General features: G+C 40.0%; 2 protein-coding genes across 3 annotated transcripts; one reads left to right on the plus strand and one right to left on the minus strand.

Annotated features, from left to right (window-relative positions):
- Positions 1-3,074: 3,074 nt before the first annotated feature.
- LOC117289155 (NFX1-type zinc finger-containing protein 1-like) lies at positions 3,075-8,030 on the minus strand. Its single transcript, XM_033770151.1, has 2 exons — positions 7,484-8,030; positions 3,075-7,221 (listed from the first exon to the last, which is right to left on the minus strand). Exons 1-2 carry the CDS (start codon positions 7,990-7,992, stop codon positions 3,075-3,077), a joined length of 4,656 nt encoding a protein of 1,551 aa, XP_033626042.1. The 5' UTR covers positions 7,993-8,030.
- A 3,430-nt stretch (positions 8,031-11,460) lies between these two features.
- On the plus strand, positions 11,461-17,318 carry LOC117289546. Of its 2 annotated transcripts, none has more exons than XM_033770693.1 (3): positions 11,461-11,493; positions 15,566-15,726; positions 16,099-17,318. In XM_033770693.1, exons 1-3 carry the CDS (start codon positions 11,476-11,478, stop codon positions 16,511-16,513), a joined length of 594 nt encoding a protein of 197 aa, XP_033626584.1. In that variant the 5' UTR covers positions 11,461-11,475; the 3' UTR covers positions 16,514-17,318. The 2 variants fall into 2 exon arrangements, with proteins under 2 accessions (XP_033626584.1, XP_033626583.1); XM_033770692.1 differs by lacking the exon at positions 11,461-11,493 and adding an exon at positions 14,279-14,363.
- The last annotated feature ends 25 nt before the right edge of the window (positions 17,319-17,343 follow it).

Below are 17,343 nucleotides of genomic sequence, written 5' to 3' on the forward strand. Positions count from 1 at the left end.
ATTCGATTTGGTATGTCAAAGATCAGTCTTCTCAATTGGTGTATCTCAACAGCATGCATAAAATAACAAACCTGTGAAATTTTGAGCTCTATTGGTCGTCGAAGTTGCGAGATAATAATGAAAGAAAAAAACACCCTTGTCACACGAAGTTGTGTGCGTTAAGATGGTTGATTTCGAGACCTCAAATTCTAAATCTGAGGTCTCAAAATCAAATTCGTTGAAAATTACTTCTTTCTCGAAAACTGTGGCACTTCAGAGGGAGCCGTTTCTCACAATGTTTTTTACCATCAACTTCTCCCCATTACCCGTCACCAAGTAAGGTTTTAGGCTAATAATTTTTTTGAGCTAATTACCACTAGTGTCCACTGCCTTTAAGGTTTACAAAAAGCATCAACTTTTACATGACTAGTATTGGAATGTCAAACTATCTTTTTCTATCAAAAGAAAATGAAATACACTGTATATACGAAGCTATTTCCGAAGGTATTAGTTTTCTCTTTAAACAGTTCAGTAGACTAAAGGGTAATCTTTTTGATGTTGTGTTAAAGAAACTATAAGAAATTTCCTTGTTTTGTAAACAAATAATGCAAAAGTTTCACCTATAACTTCTCGATACAAGTTCTTGTATTGTATAATACCTGTTTTTGCAAAGTGATCTTACGATGAAAAGCCAATGTAAAAATAACATTCATTACATAATGACCATGATCTTCGTTGTACAACCATACCACGCGTTACCTTAACAGTGCGAATAGTGCCCCACTCTCTATTTTCGCATTGAGTGTTGCTCCAATAAGAGCTATCAATTACCTTTAAATCAAGATGAAGGCTAACCTTGAATAAGTACGTATACGATCACGTGACCATCACGTGACCCATCACAGATCCATTATTTGAACCAATTACGTAAATCTTAACTATAGAAAAAAGCTCAAGATCTGAGCTAAATAACAACATAAAATCATCCTTCATAGACCTTATTCACTTGACGTCATTTCAGTAGACTGCCCTCGCCTATAGAGGTCAAAAGGAGGTTGTTCATTGGCCAATTCTGTGCGCCGCGCGTACACATCTGTGCGTTTCGATTGTTTCGCCACCGTTTTACCTCTAAAATGGCGGCTGGATGACGTCAATGCATAAGGTCTATTGATGAGTTAAATCTAAATAAATGCAATAGTGAGAAAGAAAGTATACGCCACGAATAGTAACCCAATGTTTCCAAATCTCCGATATTTAGCGTTTGATTTGTTACTGAGAACTTCCTAAATACAGTCCTGCCATTCCACTGAGGCTTTAAAACATCTGCTTCCCATGGTGTCGGTATTCGTTCTCATTCAAAGTATTCCATATCATCACTTGAAGATTCTGATTGACAGTCAGAAAAGCAATCAGGGCAAAGTGCGCAATCTTCTAAATCATCTGATGCTTTGTCTTGACAGAACACATGACCTTCCGGACACCTCATCCACCCACCAACAGCAAAAGAAAGCTTAACAAATCGGTCTTCGTTACAGTTCTCTCTGGCTATATCCACTGACTCTCTGATTGTCTGAAGGACGTTTTCATAACGTGGACATGTACGGATTGGTGTCTGGCATTTAGGGCACAGAGCTGGTTGGATCTGCACACAGCCTGTTCCAGAGGTCTGGAAACCTGCAAACATTTCATCAAGAAACTGTGTTTCACAAAGATGTCTACAGTCTTTAAGGTAGATGAACGTTTCCTTTGGACGGATAGGTCCCGGAGGATATTTGTCAGCGATAAACTGTTTGTGACAGATACGACAAACAGGTGGACAGGGTTCACCACAAACACCAAGACATAAATGATTGCAACGAAGTCTTTGGATGCATGGAAGGTTACAGGAAGTGGTATGTGTTTTGCGCTGATGCTTACATTTGAGACTCTGCGTAGATATTTGAGGTAATCCCCTTGGCGACTTGTTGCAAAATTTGTGTGTTGGACAGACGTCATGTCCGCACAATTCCGAGCACCTATGTCCACAAAGAAGAATAGCGCCACAATTGTTATTGCAGAATGTATGTGTTCTACCAGGTCCTGCGCACGAACCACATGAACCGGGACATTTGTGACCACAACGAAGTACATGAATGCACGGTTCCTGGCAACTAGTGATAGCTGTACAATCAGATGCTTCCCAGCATGGCAATTTGATAACATGACCGCATGGCGGAAGGGTCTTTTCCACACACTCGTCACACTGTTCTGACTCAAGACACGTCTCACCACATTCATTTGGGCATTTATGACCACACTTCATTATCTTCTCACATGGTTTTGAACATTCAGCGGACCCTGCTTTCTTGTGGCACGGAAGATTCATAAAATGGAAACACTCAGGTAGCTGCTTGTATACGGTGACTTGACATTTCTGTTTTACAAATTCGTTTTCATTCATTTCCTCTTCATCGTCACTGGATGTACATTCTTCGTTCGGGCACGGCTCCCCACATTTGTTCTCGCATTGATGACCACATGAAAGAATCTTCTCACAGGGCTTCGGGCATACCAGTGATTCAACGCTTTTATAGCATGGACTTTCTATGACGTGACCGCAAAAAGGTATCTTTTTGTTCACAAACTGTTCTGACATAGAGGTCATCTTGTTCAGACGACCTGTTGCCATCATCATCCCAGTCACAGTAAGTTTCGTTCTTCTTTCGAGTGCTCTCTGTTGGGTCGTCTTCGCCATCCGCCGGGCAGGGTTCACAACATTTATTGGAACATGAATGGCCACATGGTAACATTTTCTGACATTTCTTCACACATTGATAGGAGTTGACATCTTGGTAGCAAGGGAGCCGAGCAGAATGTTCACAAGATGGCAGCTTTCTGTTAACTCTCAGTTTGCATTTGCAGGGGACGCCACATTTATCTTTGCACCGGTGACCACATGATAACTCTTTGTTGCAGGTCTCTTTGCAAGTTAATGACGTAATATCAGCATGACATGGCACCGATTCAGTATGATCACACCCAGGAAGCTTTTTATTTGTGATTTGGGTACACACCATAAACAGTATGCCGGCAACAATAATATAACAATAAACTTCTTAGTGAAGCTGTATGTATTCACCATAGGTTGGGTCCACTGTTTCCTTTGGGCACGGTTCGCCACATTTATTAGGACAGGGATTGCCGCAAGGTAATGACCGCTCACACTTCTCTTTGCAAAATGCTTCATAATGCCGCATAATCTTGGCGTCATCTAATCTTTCCCTTGTACAGGACATACCGCAGTACCGAGAGCAACGATGGCCACATTCCAACAACTTTTCACATAGATGACGCGGCGTGGAGTCGGGGTTCTTAGCACAATCCATCAGGACGTCATGGCCACACTTGGTAACGTGTTTAGAGACCTTGACAGTACAGTAAGTAGTGCATTTAGCACCACACGCCCCTTTACATGCATGTCCACATGACAGTGTTCTAGGACATGGTTCTGTACAAGTGATTGACTCATACCAACGACATTGAACCTGGATAACATGACCACACTCTGGCATCGATATAGAAACCTTGACAATACAAGTAGAACACGAATCTCCGCACGCCTTCCTACATGGATGGCCACATGGCAATGATCTAGGACATGGTTCGGTACAAGTAACTGAATCAAACATTTCACATTCAACCTGAATAACATGACCACACTTTGGCATCAGTTTCTGTAGATTTCTCGAGCACGGTTCGCATTTCAAGTGGCATTTTAGAGGACACATGTGTTTCCTTCTACACATTTTTGAGCAGGGCTCTTTACATTCGTACTTTTCGTGGCATAAATCAAAGGGATGGCAGTGTAATTTGCATATGTGATTACATGGAAGCCTGTTTCCACATGGCTCGCCACAACCTCCGTCTTGAACCTTCTCCTTGAAATCTCTGGCCGACGCTACCGCTGTTACTACTAAATGGTTTTGACAAACCAATGCAAGCGAGGAGCTAATTTTCTTCTCATCTTCAAGGGTTCTTAGTATGCTACTCCAGATAGAAGACTTTCTCAGGATGTTGGCGTTGCCAATACAGTAGAAACCCATGCGAGCTCTAGACAAGGCAACACAGACACGGTTTGAAGTCTTCAGGAACCCGATGGAGCCCTCTTCGTTGCTTCGAACCAAAGACAAAAGTATGATGTCATTTTCTTCTCCCTGGAAATTGTCAACCACAGACACCCGAACTCCCTCAAAGGTCTCTTTATCCATGAGTTTCTTGAAGGTGAAGAGTTGACCCAAGTAGGTGGTTAGAATGGTAATCTGTTTGGGCCGGTATCCTTGATGTAACAAGTACCTACACAACTCGACAAGAACCTCCGCTTCATGCTGATTGGACTTGGTTTTGTTGTCATCACCCTCATCTTCAAACTGATTGTGATCAATGAAAAACATGTTATGCGCCACCCCTTTGATGTCATCGAAACCCTTCACTGATTCATCGTCATAAAGATTGTTATAAAAATGTTTCTTCATGAGTTTTGAGATTTCAGGACGCATACGATGCTGGTGGTTCAATGTTTGACAAGGCACGCCGTTGTTGACCATTCGTTCAAACAAAGAAGTATCCAAGTTGAAGCCCTTGGCCAGGCGATAGACTGTTGGGTTTGGTTTCAGATGCTGATGATCTCCAATCAGAATGAGATGCTGACATTTTGCAGTCAGAGCGGTGATGATATGAGCTTCAAGAACTTCAGCGGCCTCTTCCACTATCACAATACGAGGACCAAGAAGCTTTAACATCGACTGACATCTGGCCGCACCTGTTGTAGTCATTCCAATCACTCTTGCTTTTGAGAGAACTTCTAAATCGACGCTCGCCTTTATAGCTTCATATTCATTTGAAAGGCTGTCATAACTTATGCGGTAACCCGTCAGCATCTCCTCTTGCTCTTCAATGTACTTCTTAACCCAGAGTCTGTAAAGCCGCCAACGATCGCTTAACGTCAGACTCCATACATTTGTGACTCTAGAAGCTTCTCTATCGGACATCATGTCGTCCTTCTTAAGTTCTTCTTTTGGGGTGGTATCCAAATTCATACCACAGCGTTTCTCACACTCAATGCTGTATGCTGTAATTTCTTCTTCATCGTCAGAACTACTTGATTCATCTTCATCATCATCATCCTGTTTCTGTTTGCTGTCATCATCTACGCCAATGGACTTATCGTATACTTCATAAGAATCTGTCGAGTCAACTACGTTCAGCCATTTCAGGAGGTTGGTTGTTGGTTCTCCTTGTCTCTTGATATTATTTTGAAAACCTGTTCGATTTTTGTCGCTCATGTAATAGATAAGCGTCTCGACTTTAAGTATGGCCGTTTTTGCACAAGCTACATCTGAAAGTGTAGATTGAATTTCCAATTTTGTTCGATGCAGTTTTTTTTTAGCATTTTTTTCACGCTGTATTTGCTTCAACCTAAACTCCCTGGGAAGTTTCTTTTTTTCTTTGAGATTCTTTTCTCCCAATGCATCACTTTTGCTTCGGCCTCCAACACGAACTAGGTTCTCCTCACCAAAATTTAAAACTCCCTCCAGAAACTGATCCAGCGCGTGGTTTGTATAGCACACCACAAGAATTGGAGATGCATCTGGAGTTTTAGGTGTATTGAAGAGAAGTAATTCGATGATCTTGAGACCAATGTAAGTCTTCCCCGTTCCTGGTGGACCTTGGATGATGGCAAACTCCTTCGTCAACGCTGCCTGCACAGCTGCCTTCTGTGACTCATCAAGATGTAAGGCCTCTGCAGTCGGCCAACTTTGTGGATCTAAAATCGACACGAAGGCTGCATTTTCAAAGGTTTCAGTCAGACCCTCATCTTGAAAGACCTGATCAGTTTCAACAACCAATGGTCGTAGGTCATACACATCAGAGCAGTCTTCGCTCAGATACTTAGGTGTTCTAACATTAGATGAAACGTTCACAATATACCTTTCAAAAGGGAAGTTGTCACTATCCATCCGTTGTAGCCCTAGTAAGACGTGTCGATAGGGTTCAAAGAAAGAAACTGATTCAACCATGACAAAGGTACCGGTAGGCGCGTTACTAGACTCGGGAAGAAAACAAACATCAACGAGACCTTTTTCCAAGTTCTCCGTATTCCTATCTGCCACAAACGCACATAACAAGCTCTTGAAGTTGTCTTTTGAAAGACAGACAAATGAACCGTATATCAAACGGTTTTCCCAGTTGATCCGTCTGAGACTCTTGACATCTAACTTCAGGGTGTACTGAAGACTACGTCTCCCCATCTTCTTACTTTGAAAGGTGACATTGCGGTACACCCGAATATCTTGATGGTGACTGTTTGCCACAGAGAGAAACTCTATGATACCTTCTCGTAGCGGTGCCACAAAGTCTTCTCTCAGCAACCTGAACTGCACATCAAGATAATGCTCGACATCTTGATATCTTCCCTTTATGATGTTCTTTCGTAAGAATGGCTTTGTTGGTTCCCAAATCTCTGAGCTGGTAGGGAATATTTTGATATCTCTGAAGTTAACTTGTGGCTTGTTCTCTATTTTTTGTTTTGTTTGACCTGACTCGGCGACAGAATGATAGCACTTCTTCAGTTTCTGTACCTGGATCATGTAATTCTGACCTTCGTGATCGATGTCAGTACAATCTACCAGGGAAACAGCCTTCTCGAGAAGAATCAGAACCACGCCCATTTCACCATAAATAATTGGCTTGTGTTCAAGGAATACTTTCAGCAATTTAAAAATCAATCTGATGTTGTTTGCAAGGGTTGCACCATGTCCACTGTCATGATCCCGTTGGTTTTGTGTGGACAAACCTACTAAGTATCTCGTCAAATGTCTACTGAGAAACCCTTCAGACTCTATCATACTGAATACCATATAAACATCTTGCTTTACTTTTGGATCTACACTTAAATCACAAATACACGACAAAACACGGAGTATTAACGTCATTATATTACTATTGAATGAGTCTAGATTTAAAAGTGCCAACCATTCGTGTTTTCTGCTCAGAAGCTTGGAGAGAACTTCTTGTGGACTGGCCGTCAGCAGTGTCTTGAGTTCTTCCTCTGACATTGAGGGCGCCTTGGGAGTCTGCTTTACTTGAACTTGACCTGTGTATGTCCCTGAACCAGAACAAAAGTCGCTCTGTCCCCGACGCCATTTAGTTTCTTCTACAGGGGTTGGAGGACTGTTCGGGCTCGAGGTTGTTGCACCACTGGAACTGAAACAATAAAAACATTTTTCGAATAATGAATTTGCTTACAGATATTTGTTTTGTTTTATGAAGATTCTGCCCTAGTATTTGAATGGTAAAATAATAATGTTTTATATAGTACTTTCAGCTAGTTGTCGAAAATAGACAACAACATTTCTTTCAAACGTTTGCTCGCTTGAAATGCATTTCTTTGATAACGGAGTATTATTTTGTTTGCAATACTAAAAATAAATGACTAGGTTTATAAATGTTTCTATTATGAACTTACCTGCTGTTCATCGGTTTACCTGGCCGTCTGAAGAAGTCACGACTATTAATCGTAGAAGTGTCCCTTAGCTGTTCCGTTGTCCTTTCTCCCTGACGCTCTGCTCTACCACGTCGCCAGTTTGTCGTTTCCTGACGTTCTATTTGAGTCTTCGAGTCTCCTTCTTTCTCTAAATTGTTTCTCCTCCAAGACGTATTGCTTTCCTTGGGCCGAGCACCTTCACTTGCTTCCCTGTTGATGTTCCTCCAGGAGCCAGCAGCCGGAGCAGCGCTTTGATTACTTGATCGAGTCCACGTTAAGTTATTCCTGTAGGACTGTCCGCCAAAGACACCTCGAGACATTTTGTCGTTGCCCAAGGATCGTTCATGTCTTGTTTCTGGACCCAATGAATCGCTGTAAGCCGAACCGGTTTTGTGGATAAAAGGAGAAATGCGTCTGGTTCCCGACTGTTTGTGTTCTTGGTCGTCGACTGATGGACCGGTAGATTCATCTGAATCTGTGTCGGGATCCATAACTATAGAACAGGGGCAATATAAAAAATAATATTCTACTGGAGTAAGGAATTTAAAATTAAATATCTTTTGACAAAAGGGAAATAATAATAATAGACGCGGCTGAAACCGCTTCAGTGCTGCTATCCTCGGCAATCGCATTGCATCCACCCACTATAGCAAACTGACAGCAGGTACCAAACACATCTCTGGCCGCACCATTCACATGACACGGCATAAATTTTTTATGCAGAAGACGCCTATACGATTACAGTTTATTGGAAATTCATTTCGACTTCTTGTATTGATTTCGAATCAACGGGCGCACTCACTAAAATAGTTTCACGGGATGCTTACTGTAACCATCTTTAAAAGGGGGGATTCCCCTTCCCCTCCCCATCCCCGGCTAGTCCGTGACGTGAGACAATCCCTTAAAACACTCACTTAGCCTGTCATCTCTTCCTTACACAAGTTAATATACCATATAGCATTTTTTCATGGATAGACTTATGAAGTTTATGCATCACCTTGGTGAGAACACATTTCTAGAAACCCCATACCCCTATAGACAACCGTTTCTCCCACAATAAAAGCCAAATTGCTTTACCCCAGCCACACCAAAAACCCATCCACAGTTAATACCCAATTACAATGGTATATGTGACATTGTAGTTTGGCTGGTAACCTTGTTCATGTTAGCATATTTTTGTTGTGCTAAGCTACTGTTTGTGTTGAAGCAGCTTTATAAAATGGGGCCCTGGTTGGTCGCTATCACATGAACCCCAACCATCAAAAGCCACGGTTGATTTCTTATCCGCGGGAATTTCCCCATATGTCGCAATGCCTGCGCTAACTACGGGCGGCCATTTGGGCAAAAAAGGCAACCGAAAATAAACACAACGTGAAAACTAGCCTTGCTCAAGGCAGTCGAATTATTCATTTCGAAAAAAGTCCGCCACTGTATAAAAACCCACCCGTATTCACTGTGCGTAAATGTGTGTAACCACATCGCACGACACGATGTCCCCGTACACTATCACCATGCGTCGGGTCAGGCCTCCGCATGCGGTTATAGTGGTACGAGTGCGGATGGCTTGTGTGCACAGTGGTCGTACGATGTGACAGTGTGTGTACGGTGGGTCGTGCGATGTGATTACTTGCACCACGCACAGTATATACGGGTGGGTTTACAGCGGCGTCTTCTCGGAGCGAATAATGTGACTGCCGTGAGCAAGGCAAGGCTAAGTGAAAACAGACAAATATTTCCAAATTAAACAAGTGCAAAAATTGTGCTAACATTGGGGCATTCAGAAATTAGGAAAACGTATCTCCCTCATTTGCAATTTTGATTTCATATTTTTGTAATTGTCAAAGATCAGTCTTTTCATACGCACAAAATAATACACCTGTGAAAATTTGAACTCAATTGGTCGTCGAAGTTACGAGATAAATAAAAACACCCTTGTCTCACGAAGTTGTGTGCTTTTAGATGCTTTATTTCGGGACCTCAAAATCTAATTCTGAGGTTTCGGAAACTACGTTACTTCAGAGGGAGCCGTTTCTCACCATGTTTTCTACTATCAACAGTCATCCATTGGTTGTTACCAAGTAAGTTTTTATGCTAACAATTATTTTGAGTAATGACCAATAGTGTCCACTGCCTTTAAGCACCAACAACCAAATAAATAAAAACACTTTTAATTTTCGTTGGTGTTCATTAATATGTTTTTACACTTCGAAAACGCAGAATTATTGTACACTACCCTGACCTAAAATAATTTATAACTTAAGATAAGGGACCATAAGTAACTGCCTAAAGGTTTATATAGACAACGACAATCGAACCCGTCTGAGGATAGAACTTATAGAAGGGTCGCTTAACGAAACTGAACGAGTAATTGAGGAACATTTGTTTTCGGTATAAAACAGTGAATTTCACAAAGAGTTGAGACAAGTCTTTGGGGTTATGACGAGTTACTCTCATGACGTCCTAAATTATAGGATTAGCCTTAAGTTGTTTTTACAATTGGTAGCTAGTCCAAAGTTAGGACTAGTCCTAACTCTTTGAGAAATCAACCCCAGTTTACATTTGAAAATGTCCTCAAAAACTTTCAATGCAATACGTTTTTTTGGTTCGCATCACAGCAATCATTGGTATTTACAACATAAGACTTATGCCATACAACATATCAGTATTTAAGTTTAACATTCGTGGGAAGAAACAAAAGGAAGTTAACATACCTGTAGCTGCCGTCGGGTTGGTTGCAAACCTTATCAAACTATTTCAAACTGTACAACTTGAATCGAATGAAGCAAATAGTTGTTCATAAAACGCGAGTCTCATTACAGTATGCATATAGTGATACCACATACAGAGCAGTTATGATAGGGCCAAAAGTAAAAACCTTTTCACTTTTTAACACGCCCACACATACACCGGACCGACGGACCCGAGCACCGTTTGACACAATGAGTTATTCATCCGCCTATAGACCATGTGAACCTTGTTTACATTAAGCGTGACCTTGTACATTCTTGAAGTATTCTGGCCGGCACTGTACTACACTGGTACTTTGGGAAATTTGACATTTTGTGTCATAATTTCACATAACTAAGAGTTTTGAAAGTAAAAGCTGGACAAGTTTTGAGATGTGCCCCTTTCATGATATCAAAAGTTGATAAGATTTAAACAGTGCAATCTCCATAACATATAAGATTTCATGTTTTCTTCCATTGAGCTGTGTACAAATCATGCCTGCAGGAAGTCCAGGGTCTGTGGCTCTTGTGTAAACATGTGAGGTCACAGGTCACAGCGTCTATTCTTTACCAAGTAATAATGTACTGGTTTTTCCAAGTCACACATATAGTATTTTAATGACAATTTACTTTTCATTAAATAATTTACTTTTCATTAAATAATTTGTTTAGCCTCACCTTTAAGCTTATATATTTCAAAGACTTTGATGAACTACTTTCTACTAATCCGCATGTGTTAGAGGGGAAAACACAGTGCTCAAAACATGCACAGTATAATAAATAAAAACTTGTTTGTGGTAGTACATTACCGAATGGTTACATCTGAGTATAACTATCTTACAATTTGCCCATGATTGTAATATTTCGTTGTGAGATTTTCTGGACAATTAAATTCTTCATCTAAAGTCTAAGGCTACCTATACCCCCCCCCCCCACCCTTCAATACGGCATACCTGGTCGTTCTCGGGAGTTGACGGGGAAGAGGTTTGGAGGAAGACATACACTCCTTAGGCCTACACAGTTTTTCCAGGGAGAGATTGGCCTCAACTAACATTTAAGAAACACAAACAACTTGTATAGGTACCATGTTTTAATGTCCGACGTTTAAAAACTGGTTTTGGTCTCATTGCAGTTATTGGACTATAGCCTATAGACGTATTTCGAATTAGTGCCTTCTGCGCACATTCGCGTCGAAACCGAGGCTCACTGTGCTACATTCTCAACAGGGCTGCACAAACTACTCGTCGTATGTCAACAACAACGGAGGTAAGTCGGTCCCTGCATGGAAGATGTACGTTTCATACCTTATTTTTGTGGCTGAAGTTGCATGGAATAAATCAGATGTTGAATTGTTATGAATTCGTTATCGTGGCACTTATAATGAAAGGATAATTTGACCATTTTCTGTCGTGGTTTTTACGCACCGTTTGTGTTTGTGCTTCTGATCCTTGACGCGACGTGGAACCTGACGAATACGTAGAGTTACTGCTTGTTGAAGTTCAGAAACTCGACCACTTAATGTGGAGCACCTTGTCTTTGACACTTTCCTCCGCTTTTCGAGGTTAGTGTTGCCACATTTCGTCGTTGACAAATTCCAATTTTATTCAGTGAATTACTGGTACGACACGATGTCCCCGTACACTATCACCATGCGTCGGGTCAGGCCTCCGCATGCGGTTATAGTGGTACGAGTGCGGATGGCTTGTGTGCACAGTGGTCGTACGATGTGACAGTGTGTGTACGGTGGGTCGTGCGATGTGATTACTTGCACCACGCACAGTATATACGGGTGGGTTTACAGCGGCGTCTTCTCGGAGCGAATAATGTGACTGCCGTGAGCAAGGCAAGGCTAAGTGAAAACAGACAAATATTTCCAAATTAAACAAGTGCAAAAATTGTGCTAACATTGGGGCATTCAGAAATTAGGAAAACGTATCTCCCTCATTTGCAATTTTGATTTCATATTTTTGTAATTGTCAAAGATCAGTCTTTTCATACGCACAAAATAATACACCTGTGAAAATTTGAACTCAATTGGTCGTCGAAGTTACGAGATAAATAAAAACACCCTTGTCTCACGAAGTTGTGTGCTTTTAGATGCTTTATTTCGGGACCTCAAAATCTAATTCTGAGGTTTCGGAAACTACGTTACTTCAGAGGGAGCCGTTTCTCACCATGTTTTCTACTATCAACAGTCATCCATTGGTTGTTACCAAGTAAGTTTTTATGCTAACAATTATTTTGAGTAATGACCAATAGTGTCCACTGCCTTTAAGCACCAACAACCAAATAAATAAAAACACTTTTAATTTTCGTTGGTGTTCATTAATATGTTTTTACACTTCGAAAACGCAGAATTATTGTACACTACCCTGACCTAAAATAATTTATAACTTAAGATAAGGGACCATAAGTAACTGCCTAAAGGTTTATATAGACAACGACAATCGAACCCGTCTGAGGATAGAACTTATAGAAGGGTCGCTTAACGAAACTGAACGAGTAATTGAGGAACATTTGTTTTCGGTATAAAACAGTGAATTTCACAAAGAGTTGAGACAAGTCTTTGGGGTTATGACGAGTTACTCTCATGACGTCCTAAATTATAGGATTAGCCTTAAGTTGTTTTTACAATTGGTAGCTAGTCCAAAGTTAGGACTAGTCCTAACTCTTTGAGAAATCAACCCCAGTTTACATTTGAAAATGTCCTCAAAAACTTTCAATGCAATACGTTTTTTTGGTTCGCATCACAGCAATCATTGGTATTTACAACATAAGACTTATGCCATACAACATATCAGTATTTAAGTTTAACATTCGTGGGAAGAAACAAAAGGAAGTTAACATACCTGTAGCTGCCGTCGGGTTGGTTGCAAACCTTATCAAACTATTTCAAACTGTACAACTTGAATCGAATGAAGCAAATAGTTGTTCATAAAACGCGAGTCTCATTACAGTATGCATATAGTGATACCACATACAGAGCAGTTATGATAGGGCCAAAAGTAAAAACCTTTTCACTTTTTAACACGCCCACACATACACCGGACCGACGGACCCGAGCACCGTTTGACACAATGAGTTATTCATCCGCCTATAGACCATGTGAACCTTGTTTACATTAAGCGTGACCTTGTACATTCTTGAAGTATTCTGGCCGGCACTGTACTACACTGGTACTTTGGGAAATTTGACATTTTGTGTCATAATTTCACATAACTAAGAGTTTTGAAAGTAAAAGCTGGACAAGTTTTGAGATGTGCCCCTTTCATGATATCAAAAGTTGATAAGATTTAAACAGTGCAATCTCCATAACATATAAGATTTCATGTTTTCTTCCATTGAGCTGTGTACAAATCATGCCTGCAGGAAGTCCAGGGTCTGTGGCTCTTGTGTAAACATGTGAGGTCACAGGTCACAGCGTCTATTCTTTACCAAGTAATAATGTACTGGTTTTTCCAAGTCACACATATAGTATTTTAATGACAATTTACTTTTCATTAAATAATTTACTTTTCATTAAATAATTTGTTTAGCCTCACCTTTAAGCTTATATATTTCAAAGACTTTGATGAACTACTTTCTACTAATCCGCATGTGTTAGAGGGGAAAACACAGTGCTCAAAACATGCACAGTATAATAAATAAAAACTTGTTTGTGGTAGTACATTACCGAATGGTTACATCTGAGTATAACTATCTTACAATTTGCCCATGATTGTAATATTTCGTTGTGAGATTTTCTGGACAATTAAATTCTTCATCTAAAGTCTAAGGCTACCTATACCCCCCCCCCCCCCCCCCACCCTTCAATACGGCATACCTGGTCGTTCTCGGGAGTTGACGGGGAAGAGGTTTGGAGGAAGACATACACTCCTTAGGCCTACACAGTTTTTCCAGGGAGAGATTGGCCTCAACTAACATTTAAGAAACACAAACAACTTGTATAGGTACCATGTTTTAATGTCCGACGTTTAAAAACTGGTTTTGGTCTCATTGCAGTTATTGGACTATAGCCTATAGACGTATTTCGAATTAGTGCCTTCTGCGCACATTCGCGTCGAAACCGAGGCTCACTGTGCTACATTCTCAACAGGGCTGCACAAACTACTCGTCGTATGTCAACAACAACGGAGGTAAGTCGGTCCCTGCATGGAAGATGTACGTTTCATACCTTATTTTTGTGGCTGAAGTTGCATGGAATAAATCAGATGTTGAATTGTTATGAATTCGTTATCGTGGCACTTATAATGAAAGGATAATTTGACCATTTTCTGTCGTGGTTTTTACGCACCGTTTGTGTTTGTGCTTCTGATCCTTGACGCGACGTGGAACCTGACGAATACGTAGAGTTACTGCTTGTTGAAGTTCAGAAACTCGACCACTTAATGTGGAGCACCTTGTCTTTGACACTTTCCTCCGCTTTTCGAGGTTAGTGTTGCCACATTTCGTCGTTGACAAATTCCAATTTTATTCAGTGAATTACTGGTACCTTTACCTTCAAAACCCTTGCCTTTTATCTATGCTAACGATTTCCGTGCCATGAAACATTCCCCGAAATTAAAAACAATGATGTCCGGAAATTGAGCACAAAATGGGAGTACCGAAAACTTGGGCATGTCGGGTAGCCTTGCTCTAAGACTAAGAGCCCCTACCCCAATGAAGCCCAAGAGGAAGAGCATAAGTATTAACCATGGATGAATGGAGGAATGAAATAAAGTTATTTTATTTCTCTTTGTATTAACCACAATTTCACAGTAAAAATAAAATTCTCATACAATCAATGATTTCAACATTGAATTAATGACAAAGTCCAAAGAGAAATAGCTAGGTCTGACTTAAGTTGGCATGATTTGTAAATTTTATTTCAAAGTGAATTTGATCCATTGAGATTGTTCTTCCACAAATATGACATACCTTTTATGATTGTAAATATGGATAATAAGGGTTTATCATAAATCAATTATAAAATGTTCACTTGGACTATGTTGGAATTTTTAATGCTCTATTCAAGTGTCATTATTAGGGAACACTTCAAACATTCCCTTTTTTGTTTTGTTTTTGGTTAGACTGACAAGTTTCACACTTTTGTTGTGTGTTTAAGTGTAAACAATGTTGTTGATAGACTAGCTACTTCAAAATATCAAAGTAGGTCATTTTATATCCAGGTTTTCATTATATTTCCGGTTGGTTACAAACGTGACCGACATATTTTTGACAGTTGTTGAGTTTGTTTGTTGTTTTAGAAAATTTATATCAGAACATACCTTGGCATTATTGTATAAATTATAGAACAAATTTTGAAAATTGTAGACATATTTATTTTATCCTTCATCAGGCAGTGTCCACTGGTCTCACAGAAGAGGACATCCCAGGAGCAAAACAGGATGTATCTGTACCTGCCCTGCAAAAACTTAAATGTCATGAGTTGAAGTTTTGGCTTCAACGCCGTGGAGATTCCTGCAAAGGCGTGAAAACCAAGGCACAGCTGATACAGAGGTATGTATGCAGAAAAAATACACCACATTTGATGCTGATTAAAACTAGTGAATGCCATGTGTTTGTGGGAAAATGAGGTTTGGGGTATACATGTAATATTAGTCACTGGCCAAGGTTAGAGTAACTGCCTAGATGGGATACAAGGGAGAAAGACTTTGGGCTGTCATGAGGGGGTAATCTGTTATTAAGAGGGGTTGAGGGAAAAGGGCTCTTACAGCTACCCCCCCCCCCCATGATATGCTTGCAGTTAGCAACATGTATTTCTTTGAGAAAGTATTGGGAAAATATCAGATGACAAGTGCAATCTTGTTTACATGAATTAAAGTCTGTATTTGATATGTTTTTTTCATCTTTTCTCATTTGCTATTTTAGAATTCAACAGACTGTTTCAAATGGCAAGCATTCTACAGTCATTGATCCCACCCCAGATGAGCATTGGGAGAGTCTCAAGGCACAAAGGGTACCAAGTGGGCCTATATGCACCATACACTCTGCTGACCCTATTCCCAAGAAAGGATCATACCACCAGTGGGGCAGTTCTACTGACTGGGGAAAGAGGCTTGAAAGCCTTCCAGACCTTACACGGCGAGAAATAGATCTGCACATAGACACTGTGAACATGAGAATTAGGCCACAGAAGGACTCGACTCGAGTGTCAAAACCTGCAATCCGTGGTGCACACCTCCTTGCTGAGAGATATCTCAATTCAGAGACTATTTCAATGCGCTCAGGTCCTATTTGTTGTTTTGCACAGTTACAAAGAATAATTAATGTAAATTTATTATAAGAGTTTTTGGAAAGGAGTACATCAAAATCCTTACCTTACCCTCATTGAGTAAACATTTTGTGTGGCAAGTTTGGCAAAGGTAATTTAAGATGAACAATTTAGAAATTTAGAAAAACCCAAAACGGTTGAAAATAATGTTCAGCAAGCCATTTATAAGTCTTTATTTAACCCTTCATATTTATTCAACAGGCCTTGCATTACAAAGCATCACACAAAACATTCTTTTACATGAATGAATGCTCCAAAATCATTCTTTTCTGAAAGGTTTTCTGAAATACAAATTAATGATCCTTTAATTCTGCATATTGTATTCTTTATACAATAATTCAGTTGGAAAAAATAATTTTGTACATTCCTGTGTATTTTTCTTAAAAAAGTAGTCTTGCTGTGTGCTGACATATACATGTAGCTGGATTCTTAATGTAAAGTCATCATTACACAATAATATTGATAGGTTATTCCAGAGAACAATTGTTCTGGGACAGGGTCTTCCAAAACAATGAAAAATACCTGTTCTTTATATTAGAAAAAACACTTGGGATGACTTATTATGTAACGCATGTGACCTCACGTTGAGAATTCAGCCATACATTATATCAGCAAGTGGCCAAATTATATTAGCGACTATTAAAAAAAAAAAAAAAAAAAGTAAATCATTTAAAAGTACACAGGAATGGAATGTACAACATGATTTTTCTAACAAAGGAAATATAGGTGTAACATAAAAGCACCATTACTTAGTATTTTAACAAACCTTTAAGTAGTATTTAAATAAAAGGCATGAGAGTGCTATGTATAAAATGAATATCAATGAGTTTGTCTGTATCTTT

The sequence above is a fragment of the Asterias rubens genome, chromosome 4 (genome assembly GCF_902459465.1).
Source record: "Asterias rubens chromosome 4, eAstRub1.3, whole genome shotgun sequence".
Taxonomy (NCBI): Eukaryota; Metazoa; Echinodermata; class Asteroidea; order Forcipulatida; family Asteriidae; genus Asterias; species Asterias rubens.

Coding starts and splice junctions, on each gene's coding strand:
- LOC117289155 (XM_033770151.1), bottom strand. CDS start 7,992: ATGGATCCCGACACAGATTCAGATGAATCTACCGGTCCATCAGTCGAC. Junction 7,222..7,483: donor GGTAAACCGATGAACAGCAG/GTAAGTTCATAA, acceptor TTATTGTTTCAG/TTCCAGTGGTGCAACAACCT.
- LOC117289546 (XM_033770693.1), top strand. Junction 15,727..16,098: donor AAGGCACAGCTGATACAGAG/GTATGTATGCAG, acceptor TTGCTATTTTAG/AATTCAACAGACTGTTTCAA.